The 18,421-nt window shown below is 41.2% G+C and overlaps 1 protein-coding gene across 2 annotated transcripts; it reads right to left on the reverse strand.

The window, feature by feature from the left end:
• Positions 1-1,406: 1,406 nt before the first annotated feature.
• Positions 1,407-16,899, reverse strand: trim3b (tripartite motif containing 3b). 2 transcript variants are annotated; one of them, XM_079171692.1, is made up of 17 exons: positions 16,743-16,899; positions 13,259-13,434; positions 10,936-11,065; positions 10,173-10,280; positions 9,841-9,992; positions 9,405-9,585; positions 9,130-9,231; positions 8,861-8,959; positions 8,267-8,419; positions 7,566-7,944; positions 6,845-6,948; positions 6,552-6,719; positions 5,756-5,924; positions 5,189-5,230; positions 4,411-4,481; positions 4,160-4,300; positions 1,407-3,828 (listed from the first exon to the last, which is right to left on the reverse strand). In XM_079171692.1, exons 2-17 carry the CDS (start codon positions 13,402-13,404, stop codon positions 3,676-3,678), a joined length of 2,298 nt encoding a protein of 765 aa, XP_079027818.1. In that variant the 5' UTR covers positions 13,405-13,434; positions 16,743-16,899; the 3' UTR covers positions 1,407-3,675. The 2 variants fall into 2 exon arrangements, with proteins under 2 accessions (XP_079027818.1, XP_079027819.1); XM_079171693.1 differs by lacking the exon at positions 5,189-5,230.
• Between the last annotated feature and the right edge of the window lie 1,522 nt (positions 16,900-18,421).

Below are 18,421 nucleotides of genomic sequence, written 5' to 3' on the forward strand. Positions count from 1 at the left end.
CTTTCTCCTGAGTTTAGTGGCTGCGCAGGCTGTTAGATGTTCTGGTTTTTAAAATCTGAATAACCAACGGAAAGTTCCTGTTGAGGGCTTTTTGTTTGTTTACGTCCGAAACTCTTGTCATGAAACAAGGGAACAGACTGCTGCCTAGAGTACGAGGCTTCTCAAAAGGACTGTTGCGCCTTGTTTGCTATTCTGGTCCCGCGTTCTCATTTACCCGTCTGAGACTGTTTGGTGTTGCTGATTTAAATTTCATACTGCCGGAACATTTAAGGAGGAGGTGAGAAAACTGAGTTGTCTCCTGCTCTGGTAATGACTCGGTAGTGCAGTAATGTGGCTTTAATAAAGGGACATATAATTACAATGTGATACAAATGCATTAACAAGTGGATATTCATTTGACTGATCAAAACTATGTCTTATAAGTTGCACCACTGGGTGACTGGCTGTACACACTGTTGGGACTAATTGGTGTATGCATCAATAGAGGACACATAAACCAGCATTATAATGAGCGCAACTTGTAGTGGCTGTGTGACCTTATGCACCAGATTCTGGCTGTCGTCTTTTATGACTCATCTGGGTTACAGAGAAGTCTCTTAAGATGCTGATTTTGGCAGTTTTCCATCCAAGATGGCAATAGCTGATTTTGCAGTAATGGTAACTTGTTATAGGAGGAAATCGTTTTTGACTGAATTTCTTTTAGTTGTATATTAAAAGTCAGTGTAGCATGTCAAAAAGTCATAGTATAATATGTCGAAGAACTCATGAAAAGTAAAAAAAATATAAAACGTCATAGTATAGTATGTCCAAAACAATTCATTGTATTTCATGTCACAAAAAGTACAGTATGTCGAAAAAGCTCCTGAATGACGTAAAGAAAGCTCAAGCTGTTTTTGAATCCTAACGTTGCAACATAACCTTATTGTAAATGGCACAAGCTCTACCTGGTGAGCTAAACCAGTTCATATACCACAGTTTGTAAAATGAAAGTCATAGCATGTACAGTAAAAAGAAGTTCATGAAAGGAGGTCAATGTCTAGCATTTCAAAAAAGTCATAAAGTCATAGTATAGTATGTCGGAAAAAATCTAATAAAGTGAAAACATAGAATGTCGAAAAAATGTTCTACAAAGACATCGTATATGTCACAAAAGTAAATTAATGACTAATCCATTTACTAAACATTAATAGGATTAGCGGTGCATTTTATTGAATAATTGGAATTAATGACAATTTTCACACTCTGTGAAGTCATCCAGTGGGTTGAATTGTTCCCTACGGTGAGCTGGTTTGACACCCCTGATGTAGTTATATCATAATTCACTGTTAAAAATGTCATAGTGTAGTCATAAAAGATTTCCTAATGCAGTTTGTAAAAAATGTCATAATATAGTATCCCATGAAAATGTCCTAAAAAGTTACAGTATATATTGCCATAACATTTCATAAAAAATGTAGTTGCCATAAAACATTTGATTATATTGTTTGTCAAAAAAGGTTGTCGTACAACATGCCATTAACGTCATCGAATGTCATAGTGTGTACGGCTCCAGCTGTCATTGGCACGCAGGCAATGTATACAATAAATGAAGTCTTATTCAACAAAACGGAGCATTTACACAACAGTTCGTAGTGTAATTCTTTAATATTTACAGTCTTACCTTTGCCATGATTACGTAAATATAGTGATTACTTATTGTAAAACTGGCCTCTTGTAGTATACAGTAGGCTACACGAGATGGTTGATGTACCGTTTCATATATATGTGCTTCCTTTATTTCACACAGATGTGAGTAGGTCAGAGACAGGTGAGATAGATATAAAAATAAAAACATAGGAACACAGGGGGCTGATTTAATTTTCAAATGCATGTCAGATTTTTTAAACGTGAACAGACAGTTAATTCATAAAATAAAGTTGAAAAAATGTCTGATTTTAGCTGGTGTTGTGTTCCTCACAGAAAACCTTCAAAACGCCGAACAACCAAGCAAATGAATACAAATACTGGATAAACCCAAGATAAGAATGTGATTGTAATATACAGTAAACTATCTGATTATGTCACAGTAAATGATAACTATACACATATAGGCATATATTACTCTTGCAAACTATAGAACTGTTTTAATATTTGTAATTTGTGCAACGTTCAACAACAACTTACAACGATGCGTTTTGGGCAGCGGGAAAAGTTACTGTTTGACTGGATGTGAGCTCTGGGAAGAGGCAAGAGAGAGCGCGGCTTTCAGTGCTACAAGTTACGAGGCCTAAATACAAAGACAGTTGAAATGCACCAATTAGAAAAATACTTTTTAGAGCAAATTATGTAGAAAAGAAAAGAGAAAAAATAAATTAAGTCCTTTGAAAAAAAAAAAAAAAATACATCAAATAATGTGTATACAACTTTGTTTGCGAGTCATTCAGTTGGCTACTACTTGGCATGACCGTCTACTGTATTAATATATGACCCAGTGTTGATTCATTAAGTGCTGCAGTAAATAGGCTATATATTGAAATTACATGGACACCAAATCCATCTGTACACCAAAATATGCATACCGTATGTACAACTACATTAGGTTGTAAATATGAATACGCTAAAGTACAAGAACTAGTGGGGTCAGATGTAAGAGGTTCGTTTTGTCAGTAGAAGAAGAACTAGATGCTGTGTTCACAAACCATGTGTCTATTAACTGTTGTGCTTCTCGCTGCTTGTCTTTGGGTAACAAAACAAAACAAAAACTTGGATTTCGGTAAAATCATCTTACGACCTCAAAGAAAACAAAAATCTAGATCCATGAGCAAGGATCTTGTCAGAGTGATAAAGTGCAAAAGGAGAATAAGAAACAATTCCTTTTAAAACAACACATTCCTGTCTGCATGTGTTGTATTTACTAATGACAAATTGAAGGCAGTGACGACAGGGACATTTTTTTTTAGAGCACACCGACATGCAACGGTCTTCAAGGAAAGGCCCGAGCGTTGTTATTTCAATCACAAAGCATAATCAGGAAACCGGCAGTGCGCTATTGCCTCCGTGTCTCAGTTTGTTTGCTGGTTGCTGGGTTGCGTTGCCCATCTGCATTGCCCAAAGAAATTGCAGTTCATCGCCAACTTCAGACTGGCAGGCTATCTACCGGTGCGGTCACACACACGCAACACCTTGTTCCAGAAGTTCATTTCCAGTTCAGTTCTTCTTCAAGGGGTTTGGTTGAAACGCCTTAGTTTACGGTAGACAGAGGGATCAAATAGGGAAACATCCAATATTTGGATGATTTTTTTAATTAATTGCTTTAAGTTTAATTTATTTTTAAACCTTTATTTCACCAGGATAGCCTGCTGAGATTTTTCTTCCTCAAAGAGGTAATTAATTTCACTTCTTGCAATAACATTTGGGATAGCTAGTTTACTTTGTCTTTAAAATACATTTGAATTACACTTGACTTTTTGGTGTTTTGGTTGTTTCAATGTAAACGTTCTTCTTCAATTTCTTTCTCCTAAGATCTGAATATTGGATCTTCTAAAGTATGTACAGACACAATAAAAAGGAAATGCATTTGTGGAACCTGGGGGCCGTTGTGAATTGTGCAGTCACGTTGCAGCTCTATGTCCATGAGCAGGAAGTGATTGTAACTTGTCTAAGCAAAAGGTCGTGTCTGCGACATCTTCCCTCAGCCTACTGCAGATATCTGTAGACTTTAAAGCAGTGGTTTCCGGAGTCGGCCACAGCCACGTGTCCATCTGAGGTGAGGGCGAGGCCTTGGGGTCCGTACAGCGGGTCTGCTGAGGTGTTAATGTAAGATAAGAAGGAGCCCGTGCTGTCAAACACCTGAAAGAGAAAAACACAAAGGTTAGAGTTTCAGTGTTCATGTGTCAATAAACTATAGTGTTATCATTAACTAAATAATCAAAAATATTCAACACTGCAGGTTTCAAGCTGCTGTGAATGCGCAGTTCAATGTGCTGCTGCGCTCCATGAAAGGAGATGTGTTTTTATTATAAAATGCATCCTACTTCCATAGAGTTTTGTGACCTAATGTCACTCTTTCTTTGTAACTTAAGTGTTTTCATTTGCTGAAATATAAAGTTATATTGAAGAAAATAACGTCTAAGGCGTAGAGTCGTGAAGTTGATAGCAGACTAAATACAGCCCGTCTCACCTGTATTCTGCTGTTGCCCCAGTCAGCTACGATGATGTTTCCGTTGGCGTCCACGGCCACACCAGTGGGAGCATTGAACTGGCCGTTGCCTTCACCATGAGAGCCAAATTTTAACAAAAACTCTCCATCTGCACTGTACACCTGGGACAGGGAGTCAGTAAAAACACAGGTTTTGTCTTTATCCATGTGCACTTTGATAGATTCGCCATGAACTATATAGAGAGTATACATGTTTATATAGCATGTCTTACCTTTACAGAGTGATTGTGAAAATCGGTCACAATAATTTCATTTTTGTTGTTCACTGCGACAAAGTGCGGACCTGGATAAGGAGAGAGAGGAGGGTTGATGTGGATTTTTGCAGTACCTGGAACAAGAACTGATTCCTGTAGTTTGCACCGTTCCCTTTGCTGTTAATAGGCTGTTTCAACACAACAGTCAGCTTGTTGTGCTTAAAGCTGCAATTATGAAACCTGTTTAAATCAGATGGTTAGCGGTTCTGATTTGCCTGGAGAGTAGTGATGTCATTCCTTTCATGCTTTAGATGCTTTAACATGAGTTACAATTGTTTTCCCACTAACACTCTACATTACATAATATCGAAAGGCTTACGGCTCCGAGATTCACCATAAACAATGACGGTTTATTGAAAAAAAAGGCTTATCTCGGCTGAGTTACCCACTAATCAGCTCTGTAGCTTCCAACACTGATTGTCTTGGAGCAAACAGGGAGCATCGGTTACATTCATGTCACTGGAATCAGGGCAGTGAAAATCATTCACACTGATCTTAATTAGCCATTGATACAAAAACCACAATCCACATGACAACATGTTCCTTATTGTTAAAGTAAGGGATTATTACAATGCAATATTGTACATATTTCTGATTATTATTGAACAGGCACAGCTTTTGATTTGTCAACAATCTGAGTTCTCAGGAGGGCAGGCACATGATCAGGGGGTTGGGTTAGACAGAGGGCACTGCACTGTGGGATTAAGGTTGCAGCAAGGCCACACTTAGTACTTACTGAAAACTGAGCCCGATTTATTAAAGTTTGGACCAAGTTTTTCTGGATTGAAAAACAGGAGGAAGAACAGAAAGAAAGGAAAATAGGTAGTCAGAGATAAAGGATAAGCAAAGTAGAAAATAGAGTAGGGTGGTCCGCATAGGCGCAGATTGTGGGGGGAGGAGAGGGCCACTGCACCGCTGAGGTTTTGTGCATTCATGTATATAGAGGCTTACATTTTTAAACAGAAAGTACAATGTGATGGAATGCATTGGTCTATATACAAACATAAAATGTGAGCACAACAGTACATTATTGTTTTTCTCATACTGGCAGTAAAGATGTCAACATTACATCAAAAATTATTATTGATTGTACATTTTTTTTTTACTGTATTTAAGTATTTACCTCTTTCAAAATCCAAAATAATGAAGATAGTATCTATGGGATACTTTGTGTTGTTAATATCATGACGGATTTATTTTAAAAGCCAGTAGACTCGGCTGCCTCTCTGACAGACGGCATCGATAAAAGAGAGGGTATTGTTTGGGAGCTTAAAAAATAAGTCTTTCTTTTCATACTTCTCACCTGCAAACTGTCTGTCAGACGTCCCCCTGCCTCCAAACTTAGTCACCAACTTCCCATTGGATTGAAAGATGAAGACACAGCAGGCCTTGTTGTCCACAGTAATGATGTGTCCATTCTTGTCCACGGCGACACCCTTGGGACCCATGAGCCGCCCGACACCGATCTTATTCTGAAAAGGACGGAAGACAACCGGTTTTAGGAGGGAAAGAAAGACGTGAAAGACTTTGAAATTATATTTTTAACAAGCATATGTCCATTGTGATAATATTGTGTTATGTTTCACCTAAGAAAGTATGTATATAGTATTTTAATTAATAATACCATGACAGATCATAGTTCTTTGCAGTAGGGATATTAATTGTTATAGAATAAAATAAAAAAGTCATAGCATAGTATGTCATAAAAAGACACAGAGTATGTGAAACCAATGTCACAAAAAGCCACAGTATAGTATCTCCTAAAAATGTCATAAAAAAGTCACTGTATAGAATGTCATAATACAATTGGTCATACAAATATAGTATAATATCTCCAAAAAATGTCACATAAAAAGTCATAGTGTCATATGTAATAAACATGTTATAACTAGAGACCCTCTTGAAATAGGATCACACCAGCCATGATGCAAAATCGGGCCATGGGCGTAACATTTGGGACCCGATGGCCCCTTCAACACTTCAAAGCCCCGACTGACTGCCCCCTTGCTACCAGATTTTGCCATGATGACACACACACACACACACACAATACAAGCATACTGGGTCTGTTCAGCTAATAATAATGAATGAGATCTCACCTTAAATTTGCCGTCAGAGGAGAAGATGCTGACCCATCGATTGTCATAGTCGGCCACCACAATGTCACCGTTCATGTCCACAGTGACGCCCGTCGGTCTCTGCAGCTGCCCTGGAGACCGACCTCTGACCCCAAAGCGCATCTTAAAATGTCCATCATTGGAGAATACCTGTAATTGATTCCACCAAATAGCCCCTTGTGAGTGTCATAATCACAGTACTATAACAGTATTTTCCTACTCTATGTGACCACAAAGGCATCATGGTTGCATTTCCCTCTCTGTGTCTGTCTCACCTGTATGCATTGGTTGTTGCTGTCAGCCACCACCACTCTGCCATTACAAGAGGCTGATATTCCTTGGAGATTTGTGAACTCTCCTTTATCTCTGCCCCGGGAACCTGAAAAAGTCAATAATAACCCACTCAGTCAATGTGCCATTTCATATGTTCACCTTCGTCTCAGTTTGTAACATTACCAGACTAAAACTATCTCATCCTTCTGATTATTTTTCAAAACACACCTTAAGTGTTTGGATTGATCTTCTGCCTTCCAGGCAAATGCAGGTTTCGGTTCATGTCAGTACAGTTAAAAAAATGAACTTGCAAAGACTTGAAACCTGCTTGAGAAACTTAATCCTTCACTGTGAGAATATTTCAAGTAACATTGTCTTTGCTTGACAGGGACACGTACATCCAAAACCTGAGAGTTTAACATTTTATGTGAGCGACCAACACATTCTCCCAAATACTGTGGTCATTTCACAAAAAAATATATTTCTACGTTTCATCTTCGGACAACATACTGTAGCTCGTTCACAGCAAGTCACAGCAAGTTGATTTTCATCCTGTAGTCTATTGGCATGAAGTGACAACAGAAACTGCCTCGAGGGTCAATATAAAAACGTGTTGTATGGCTTAGAAACTGGTGAGCAGTGATGACAGTAATGTCTGTATGGTACATGATTTGACACGTACAGCGTATGGACTTTCTCTCTTGGATGGGTCATCGGTCTTACCCACTCTGTAGATGAGCTCATCCTCAATGGGGTTCTCCTTTTTCTTGGTGGTGCTGTACATGCTGGAAGGACGACGCACTGCTTTCTGCCGTATGTGGCCCCCTGTCCCGCTGGGAGACTTCACCCTTCTCTTCACGTCGTCTGGAGATTGTGGCACATCTGAGGGCTTGATCGCCCGCAGGCGGAACGGGCTGCCACGTATCGGCTGGCCGTACAGCAACAGAGCGAAAGAGTACTCTCCCTCAGAGCGTAACGTGTAGCCCACCTCATACGTCCCGTTCTTATTGTCCGCTACATCCGCCTCTGCGATGCGGCTGCCGTCGACGGACGTTATCTCTGCTTTTAAAACAGCGTTTCCTGTCCGCACCAACTCGCCATCCTGCAGAGAGAGGTCATTGTTTCAATTTCAGAACAAGAAGAAATTCTGAATCTTGTTGTTCAAGCAATATGCACATGGTTGCAGCCTCTAAGGCAGCACTTTCTACAGACTAACACTCATAATAATCCCTGACTAAAGACTTCTTGCAAGAGAAAAATAGCTTGAAATGGGAATTTGAATGAAAAACTAAACTGAAATATGTGACTAAAGCAAATAAAGACACACCAGATTGAAGTAAAAACAAGATGTATATCTGTTAGCTTTATCCAAGGTTCACTCTACACGTGGAAATGGAACTGATGCGAAATATTTAAGACCGTACTTTGTCTTTTGTCGTCACAGTAATTGTGTGGTGCTGCCCGGTTGCTGCATGGCGGAGGCCCTCTCCTGTGGCAACCGAGGTGTGAGCCACAGCGGCTGTGGTGAGGAGAACTCCCAGGTTCTGAATGGAGCGTCGCAGACCTTCAGTCTCCACCTAGAGTAGACAACACACAAGATAAACAATATCTACCACTGCAGAATCCCTTATTGCTCTAAAAGGTTACATTTTTTATGCTTGGCTCCATGTGTATGGAGTTAAATCGGCCTCAATATTAATGAATGCACTGAGGAGGATTCCCAAATGTATTTTGTAATTTATAATATTTATAAAGATTATTCAATTCACACAAAAATTGTTGTCATTATATAAACAAAATCCACAAATATAGGATTCACAAATATTTTTCTGATGCACACACAAATATTTCTTGTTTTTCGAATAAAATACAAATCCCCAAATGTATGTATTTAAAAGGATTTGCAATTTTCATCAAAACACAACTCAAGAAGTAAGCCTCTTTTTGTGACCATGTCCAGGATATCAGATGTCAAGAGCAGGGAAATAGGCTGAATAAGAATAAGCAACAGGTAATACCTGACAATCCAGGTGTGCATTCTGATGTGGTCTCTCTGGGAAGTCGTGTCTGGCCAGCGCTGTTACCCGCTCACTCATCTGCTTCTGAACGAGCAGCACCTATACTTGCACGAGACACACATATTGCATTCCAAGTCGTTTCTTTTATACAAAACTCAAGCACATCCGGATACACACTGCAACACGATTAAAAGCTGATTCTCATACGTGTTGTAACTTGTAACCTGTTTGATATCCTAGCTTTTAAATATTACAATCTGCCAGCCCACCTCAGTAGCACTCCCATGGATGAGAGCCCGCTCAGTAAAGCTGCAACTGCTCTGGATGTGTTCCTTCCCCTGGAGGAGAGATGAAAGCTGGGCCTGCAGGACCTGTGGTCGGGTAAGCGGAAAAGTCAGCAGGCTGAAGTATGTTGACAGGAATGTGAGACGTGTGGCAGGTCGCGATCAACTACTTGTAAAATGCTTGTGCTTGTGCAAAAAAAGATGCACGTGCACATCTGTGTGAGTGCATGGATCAGATATATGAGTTTGTGAAACATAACCTTTTGCTTGGTGCTGCAGATGAGCTCCAGGTCTGTGATGAGGGACGTCTTGCGCTGATGCAGCGCCCGTTCCAGCTCTTCAAACGTGCTGGTAATCTCTGCTACCGCCTCATTCTTCCTTTCGTTCAGCTGGCGGGAGATCTCGGTCACCAGCTCGATGGATGCTGTTAACTGAGGAAGCCTGGAAGTTGACACAATGTGAAGTTTTCTTCCATCAATTGTAGAAAAAACACCCGCTGAAGAGCTATAAAGCTGTACAAAAAGCTAAATTGGGCCTCTGTCACTATACCCGGGGCCGTGTTTTGACATGGTGGGCACAGCATAGCATAGGAGATCTTTGATGGCAGATGCCAGATCTGGGCCAAATGCTTAAGCTTCCAAACACCCGATGTGAAGGAAATATTCTGAAAGCTTTATCAAGGTATCAAGTCCTAACCTGCTAAGTATGGCATCCAGCTGTGTCTTCAGAGCAGCCTTGTGCTGTTCCACGACGTCCCGCAGCGGAACAGTCACATGTTCCCGGTGCTCTCCCTCTGTGCAGTCCAGACACATGGCCGTCTCACACGACTCGCAGTAGAACTCCATCACCTGCAGAGGGAGACAAACTGAGTATGAAAAGCTCATTCACTCTTGCTGGGCATTGCAGTTAGGTGGGAAATCGGAAGATTCCGTTTCTTTTACATTCATTATTGCTAATAAATTAAAACGGTAGGGCAGTTTTTGGCGAGGTGATGACTTGGACTGAGGCGTCACAAAAGTGCTTCCCACCTTTCCCTCGTGGTTCGGGCAGCAGAGGGGCTTCACTGCAGCTGCAGCGCTGACTGACTCCACACTGCAGGCCTCCGGCGGTGAGCACTCTGGGTCTCGTTGAAGGACCTGGTGGACATTTTAAACTTCATCATATTCCAATGTTCCAATAGACTTGTAAAATAATGACGTGTTTTCTTATGTACTGTGGTGGGTTTGTTTCTTTTCTTTAGAATATATATATTTTTGGCATTTTTTCTTTATTTGGCAGGGGACAGTTATTGAGAGGTGGCAGAGGTGCCAAATCAAATTGTGGACATAACAGTACACGGTACGCCCCTAGATGCTTTTCTCTTTGTCTGAATTTCCTTGTAGTCTGTTGCAGACTTCATTCTCTTCAAGACATAAACACACATTATTGTATTGCTATCCATTTGAGCACCCTGTATTCAATAAATCCATTCCCTATAACCCAATGGTATCATAACCCCCTACATGCCCACTGACCTTAGATACAAAGCAAATGCTGAAAAAGAGCACCTTAAGAAAGAGAGATGAAATGACCTCAGTCTGCAAAAATGTTCTCCCTCTGTTTAACTGTCTCACAAAAACAGCAGTGCATGAAACACACAGACACGCTGTCCCATTTCCCTAAGTGCCATCTGTATTTATCTTAAATAATCGTTGTTATTAAGTCATCTGTGTTTTGTCTTTTTGTTCCATGGAACAGACTTCAAAACGTGTGTCTGACTTGACTTAAAAAAAAAGAGATAAAGAGTCAAACCTCCATGAGATTAGTGATGAAGAAGTTGTTCTGTAGAGCACAAACTCCTTTCTCGGGCAGAATGGACGTCTGCCGACACACTGGACACGAGAGCGTCAGGGACTCTGGGGGAATGTAGTTCTGGAGACAGCTGGAGAGAGGGAGTCAACAAATAAAGACAAGCCGAGTATTACAATATAAGATCTACCCCAACGATTACTTTGCGTCATTCTGTATATAAGTATAAATCATATTATTCAATTTACAGATACAGCAGACAAAGAAAGAGAGGAAGTCACTAGAGAGAGAGAGCAGTCATCTTATGACAGTAATTGAGAGACATTGCCTAAATAGTGCTGCTGTCACAACAAATAACGGAAAAGTGTGAATCCGAGTCAATCCACAGAACACAGCCCCAGGAGAAGACACGCACACTTCCTATTAGAGTAAGTGAATCTCTGGCAAATCAATCTGCCGAACAGAAACACAAAGAGAAAGGAGGCTTTAGGGAGAGTAGACGTTTCTGTGTTCGTTTATGCTTCTGCATGTTTGTGTGAGTGTGCAATGTGTTTTGGATTCTGGCCTCAACCTGTAAAAAGTCACTCGTCTATCCCACCGGCTCTACAGAATGGAATGTCGGGCAGGTACAATTGCCCTGAGGAGACAATCTATTTAACGTTAGGCAACCTTCAAGCCAAGAACAAACCCACAGTCAGCATAGTTCAGCTGCAAAATGCAGATTACCAGACCGCACTCCTGGCCTACAGCCCGGCTGCCATCCAGCATGTGATGTACGGTTGTTTTTCTGTAGCTCCGGTTATCACTAAATTGGCAGTCGATGCCGCAAGAAACCTCGAGGTCAGTGTCGAAGATAAGTCTCTGTTGATGTACACAAGGACGTCTGGAAGCTGCTTGGGCTGCATGCTAACACTATTTACTGTTTCATTTATGACACCAGAATGACTCGTATCAACCCAGCCTTAGTAAACTGCAGTCGTTAGCTCTTGAGAATAACAGAGAGCTTTAAACCGTCTATCACTGCTCTGTCAACATCACTGTAAGGCTGTGAAGCCTGGATACAGTACTGTGGCTTTGTCAGAAATTCAACCAGCTTGGGACCACATCAGTGATGTGGTGAAAAGGCCTGTGACAGGTGACAGCTAAGGTTACTTGGATATTTGTTATATATGAAAATTCTATATTTCTACTAGTTTTGTCCAGTAAAAATAAAAAAAACTAAACGTTTATAACACTATAAAAGAGAAAAGCAGCATATAGAACTTAATAAACAAGTAATCGATACACTAAACTGTTGCTGATTAATAAACCAATTACCATACTAACTTTTTTAAGACTAGTGCCACACTCATCCTTATTAAGTAGAATCCTACAATCATTGTATGAGTACAAGAGGCCAAATGCCCCCATTGTAGGACGATGTCATCTATTTTGGCACCATTTGAAACAGTTGCACAACCCATGGCAAACGCAAGATCCTGATCTCTGAATAATGAGCACACAACCAGGATAATCACAGAAAGAGTCAAAGGGGAGCAGAATTAAAAGAGATACAATGCCACACCAAACAGACTAGGCCCAGCATGGATTTGCCAGCTCAGCCCTAAAACCCCTAAAACTACATCAACCCATCCTGTATTAAAACATCTGCCTGGCAACATCATGTGTAGCTCCAGACAAAAATCTGTTCACCTCAGCAGGGCTCCAGATCACATGTCATCCAGTTAAACCGGGGATTAAATGTGCCCTCCGGTGGGCAAATGCCCACCACGCTGCCTGGAAAAAGGATTTATCCTGGACTCTGTGTGGCTATTCAAAAGTATTCAATACATATTTATCATGAGTTTAGAAGTCAACATGATCCCAGTTATCGTCTGTACCTAACAACATGCCCCCCCTCTTCATTTCCATCTTCCCACCCTGACCCAAAACAAGCTTTCCAAATGCCTCCTCTGCTCGGCTCGGCACGGCTAAAAGGCCCCAGTAAGTATTGCCTGAGGAGGTGTCATCTTTCCGAGGCCCTGTTGAGGAATTATAATTGTGTCCTCCGACAATGAGCCTTTTCTAAAACGTTGACGGTCCCTGATGCTGCGGAATGCACTTATCTCAGTGGAGCCGGTGAGGAAAAGTGCTCTGAGCTGTCTTCATTGTGGCCAGGGATTTGCAATAGATGCGGTTCCTCTAGTAGCAGACATGTAAATATGGATGGGAGGGTAAGCACTGAAAGGGAAAAGTTTCACTGTTCTACCACCTTCTTTGCATGGCTCCGCAGAAGTTACATGGTGCAGACAGTGTCATTCAACCAGACAGCACAAACGTTAGTTACCTTTCACAGAAGGTGTGCAGGCAGGGGAGGACCTTCGGGTTGGAGTAGTGATCCAGACAAATGCTGCAGACCAGAAACTGCTTGTCTATCTGACTCACCACAGGGCTGGTGCTCCCAGCCTCACGCTTTGCCATGGCAGAGGACATTTAAAGCCACGGACAATGACAGACGTTAACCTGCAGAGAGACAAAAATAAAAACGTGAATATTTGCCTATATTTGTCCAAAAAGCTTTTAAAGCGAGTGTCACTTTCAGGGCTGCTAACGCTTAGTAAACATACCACAGCAGGCACGAGGGACCAAAGTTATCCAAGCTGCTTAATGACTTGATTATAGTATAACGTGTCCATTGTTATGGTGTTATTTAAAGTAGAAGCAGTCCTGAGTCTACAGACAGCAGCAGATGTAGATGAACCAGTATGGCCATGTGCCTGGCTTTTGATTAACATCGCAAAGAACCCCAAAGCAGCAAAATAAAGGACGTTTTTTTTTAACTAAACAATAAATGCAGTCTGTGGTTAAAGAGAATCCTTTTATTACAAATCCACAACAATGCATTAAGACAAGCTTTCCTGGCCACTGGAATAAAAATACACACTCCCAACCTGTTGTGACATTTACACGAACACACACAAACACATGTGACTTGAAACAGAACGTGTTGAGTAATGTCTACGTTTCCTTCTATTTGTGTTCGTCAGTCTGTCTGTATTTACAAGTCACAAGTGAGGTCTCACTACTGCTAAACGTGTTTTGGGTTCATACATATTCCCTCTAGATCAAACCATTATGCTATTGTATGACATACAAAATGAAAAGACAATGTATACACATAGATTTACAGTACATATATAATTAAAGAGTTTGATATATCGGTGAAGAACTAACTTCAGTGTGCTTCACACATATTGGCCGGCTTACAATTTACTGACGTAGCAGTTATATTTAGTTGTTGAGTGTATGCTGAGTGACAGCAAGTTATAATCCTGCATTTAAATGCTGGTGGCTGGGCACCATTATGCTTGTATTTGAAAAAGAGATCATGTTAAACACAGAATTCAGTCAATGTATATGAAATCGTTTTGTATGATATTAAAATGTTACAAGCACAGATTTGAACTAGAAAACATACGTACATTTTAAAGAACAGAATAATAGAATCAAGAATAAAAGGCCACGCATATGTCAGTGACAATTTGAAATAGTAGCAAAAACTCTGTGAGGTGACCAGAACAGAGGAGCCTCGTGCCTTACATAGTCTCATCCATTATAGAAATACAGCTGCAAGGTTTGGATATTCTGCCTAGCAACACAAACTAGTGCTCCAACTTGGCCCACTTTCACATTCATCAGTGCAAGCCTGGACACATATGGCATAATAACTACTTTGGTATGTTAAAGTTGCTACTGCAGCATTTTCTCATTGATATGTACCTATAGTGTGTAAATGAAGTGAGAAGATCAGGTAAATATCCAGTCTGAAATACAAACAGTACACACGCCATTGGTAACAATGACAAGTGTCTCAGCGTGTGTCTCAAACAAACATCCATGGCCTAAAATATATAGTAGGTTTAAATATTACACACCCAATGACAAGGAGACAAACACACAAAAACTCTTACAATCACACTGATAATCATCATCATCCCCCCCCCCCCCCCCCCCCCCCCCCCCGCACATCTGTCACTGCTGGATCTAATACAGCACTCAATCCCCCTATGTGCCATCTAGCTCATGCCCTATTGTCTGTCGTTGCCCACTGCACACACACACACACACACACACACACACATTCACGCAAAGAATCCAATGGCATACAATCTGTAGACTGGGAGGGTAAAGGTCACTTCTTAAGCGGCCGACCATGAGAACGACATGTGTCATTCACACTCCGGTGAGGGACAGGCAGGGTGTCCGATGGAGAAATGATTACTGTTAAGCAGCTCATGTTTTGTCTAAATCTAAATATGCATTGTTCTCTATAAACCCTGTGCTTCAAACTGGCACTTCAAGAGTATCCGGTTGTCTCTCGATAGAAAGTAGAATTAAAGAGGGCTCACCCACAGGACGTACCGTATAGTTCTCACACGTCTGTGCTAGAACACACTGATACTAATATCTGTAATGACGTCTGTCTAAATTTAGACACATGTATTAGTGGGTAGGCGAGGAACAAATGACGGTGAAACTAAAATAATACCGGGGCACTGTTGCATAGTGTGTTGTTTCCTCTTTGTTTACTATTAGTTATATTTTAAAGCACAGTTTTATTGGGCGGATCAAAGCAAAAAGCAAAAGTCCAAAGCTGTAAATCCCAAATAAGAGGAAAAAAAAAAATGTAGCACAAAAGCTAAGACCATCTGTCTGAAGTAATCCACAGAGAATGTAAACACGTAGTTTCCTTTTAATTTATAGTTCAGCTGATGCATGAAAGGCATTGGTGTTTTACAAAGCTGTTGTATGTTCCAGCTTTAATATGAAGTTTACGAAAACATAAAATGCATGTGTGCATTTGAATGATCGCTAATGACGAGCAAGTTTATAGTTATATGCATTCAATAGACTGTGTTTTGACACGGTCCCGACGTCATTCACGCTCATTTAAACTCCTAAGTAGGCCACAATGCTTCAATTTGATGCTCTAAAGTTAACTAAAAGGCTTAACCGAGTGAAGACGTACTGATTCAAGGCTCTGCAGTTACAGGCAGCAGGGTGGGATAAAGCCAAGCCCAGGCAGGACTGCTGGAAGCTTAGAAAATGATGCATGAGAAGACGCATCCTGCAGAGAGCTGTCAACTAATACCATCAAAGTGAAATGTGTTATAATTCTCCTGGCCATTATATGGGCAGTAATAACAGCAGTAATGTTGTCGGTGACCTACGCCTGACTAAATTCCCAAATTCACAGGATTACAGCTTTTGCATGGTGTAACTAATTGTTTGTGTGTGTGTGTGTGTGTGTGTGTGTTAAAGGGCATGTTTGCAGCATGTTTGTTTGTGACAACAAGCTAACACCCGCAGAGTTAACACACAATGAGTCTATTCACTGCTGGCTTAGCTCAATACAAAAGTAGCAGTTTTCTTTGTCTGATTGAGAACAGAAACCTCTGCTGTTGCTTTTACTGTACAATAGGATCCTCACAGCTCATGTGTATCTCTTTTAACACACACGTGTAAATGAAGAAGGGGGGGGGGGGGGAAGACGGGACATTTAACGTCTTCTTCCCAGTTCATCAAGAGGACAGGAAAAGGGTCGGAGAGACAGACAGTTTAATAAGGAAAGGAATGAATAAAGTATCCGCCCTCCTGAGCACTGTCGCGCACCTGTGCAGCTATGAATATGTGCTGACAGCTTGGACAAACATCCAACCTCACACCTCTCGGGTACCAGCTGAGCTGATAACGTAAAGTTGTATGCACACATGTATGTAGATGAGGACAAACACACACACAGAGTTGACAACAAAAAAAAGACTACCTACTGTCAGTAGTGTGGAGTAGAACAATTTAGAAACCATCCATGGCAGCTCTGTGCTTCCCTGACTCACACACGCACACCCACTTCCTCCCTCGTCTCTCCCCTCGGCCCTGCTGACCAGTCTTCCTTTTCCCTTTTCCTTCTGTCGCCTTTTTGCTTTTCCACCACAACACACACTGACAAACACACTGAAAAAAAAAGGCTGAACCGGGATGACAACAGGGGGAGGGACAGTAAATTGAAAGTCCCTCCTACTGTCAGTACTGTTTTCAAGCATGAGCTGACTGGATACCCTCCGACTGCCGCGCTCTGATTGGCTGGGAAACTTAAACTAGCAGGGATAAGGGATTGCATCATAGGCCAACAATTCGTGCTGGCCAGAGGGAGCGAGAGGCAAAGATTGAAACGGACAAGAATAGGAAAAGACCAACTGTCGCGATTGAATAGACAACAAACTTGAACCCAGGATCAAATTGCATATAAAGTCTTAATCTGCTGCATACTTATTTCATTTGTGACATGTGCACACTCAAAACTATGATGATTGCACATAGAAACAGGGTCAGTTCTTGAATGCAGCTTGCTCCTAATAACAAGCTGGAACGGCAGCTGACGGGTGACGATCTTCTAAACATTTGGTTCATTTGGCCTCCAGTTAAAGTTATGAAGAAATACGTCATTGCTCAGCCAGCCAAGTACACACATGCACACGCACGCGCAGGGCAGCCAAACAAAACATAGTTACATAATTCGTGACGTCACCTTTAAAAATACACTTAAAATGAGAATTTGGAACACATGCCTCTCCCCCTAGCATTATAATATCAAATTACACATATGCAGGGATTAAGAAAATACCCTGAATACAGAAAAGGGGATTATCACTTTGAAGTAGAATATCTTGTCACAGGAAAGTTTTGCACCCAATCCCTTAAACACCCCGTCCTTGTGAGGTGGTCAGAGTTTAATCCGGTGCAAGAGGTGACGATTCTCTGACAACAACATCATTCTACAGTTAATCTGTGCGGATCTCTCCTCCCTCGCTTCCGGCTCTGCTTCCTCCACGCCCACCTTTCTGAAAAGCCCATGTCCTAAACTCAGAGGCCCGACTGCTGTTGTGGGTCTAACAGGAAGCAGAGGATAAGAGGATGAAAATACCACTCAGAGAATGATCAGTGGCGCAGGTTCACATATATATATATATACGCTTGCTTAACTTAATAGTAGCTACAAGATCTGATGATTCTTTCCAAACCAAAACAAGACCCACACACATATTGCAGCTCGATAGAAGCATCTCATTGGATGTCTTGTTTTCACACTCCAGAATAAGTCATTAGAAAGAGAGTATCTGACAGGACTGATATAACAGATGCAGCACTGTTGTCATCCCTGCAGTGAGCGCTCCACTGCATTAGTGGTTTAACGCAGTGCTTTCTGCTGAAACAACAGTTTTATCAGAATGTACGACTCCTGCAGTTATTAAACGAGAGGAAGGTGAACCACCAGTGTCACCCACACTGAGTATCCTGAAGCTAGTACTACACATTATATAATACTGTAAGACTACAGGTAATCAAAAAATAAAATCGAATCGTTTTTTTTCAAAATTTGGCTCCAAACTAAAAAAGGTTGTTTCAGCAGAAAGCCCAGAATGTTTTGAGACACATTTTAGTTTGAGCT

Source organism: Pholis gunnellus (genome assembly GCF_910591455.1).
Source record: "Pholis gunnellus genome assembly, chromosome: 13".
NCBI classification, from domain to species: Eukaryota; Metazoa; Chordata; class Actinopteri; order Perciformes; family Pholidae; genus Pholis; species Pholis gunnellus.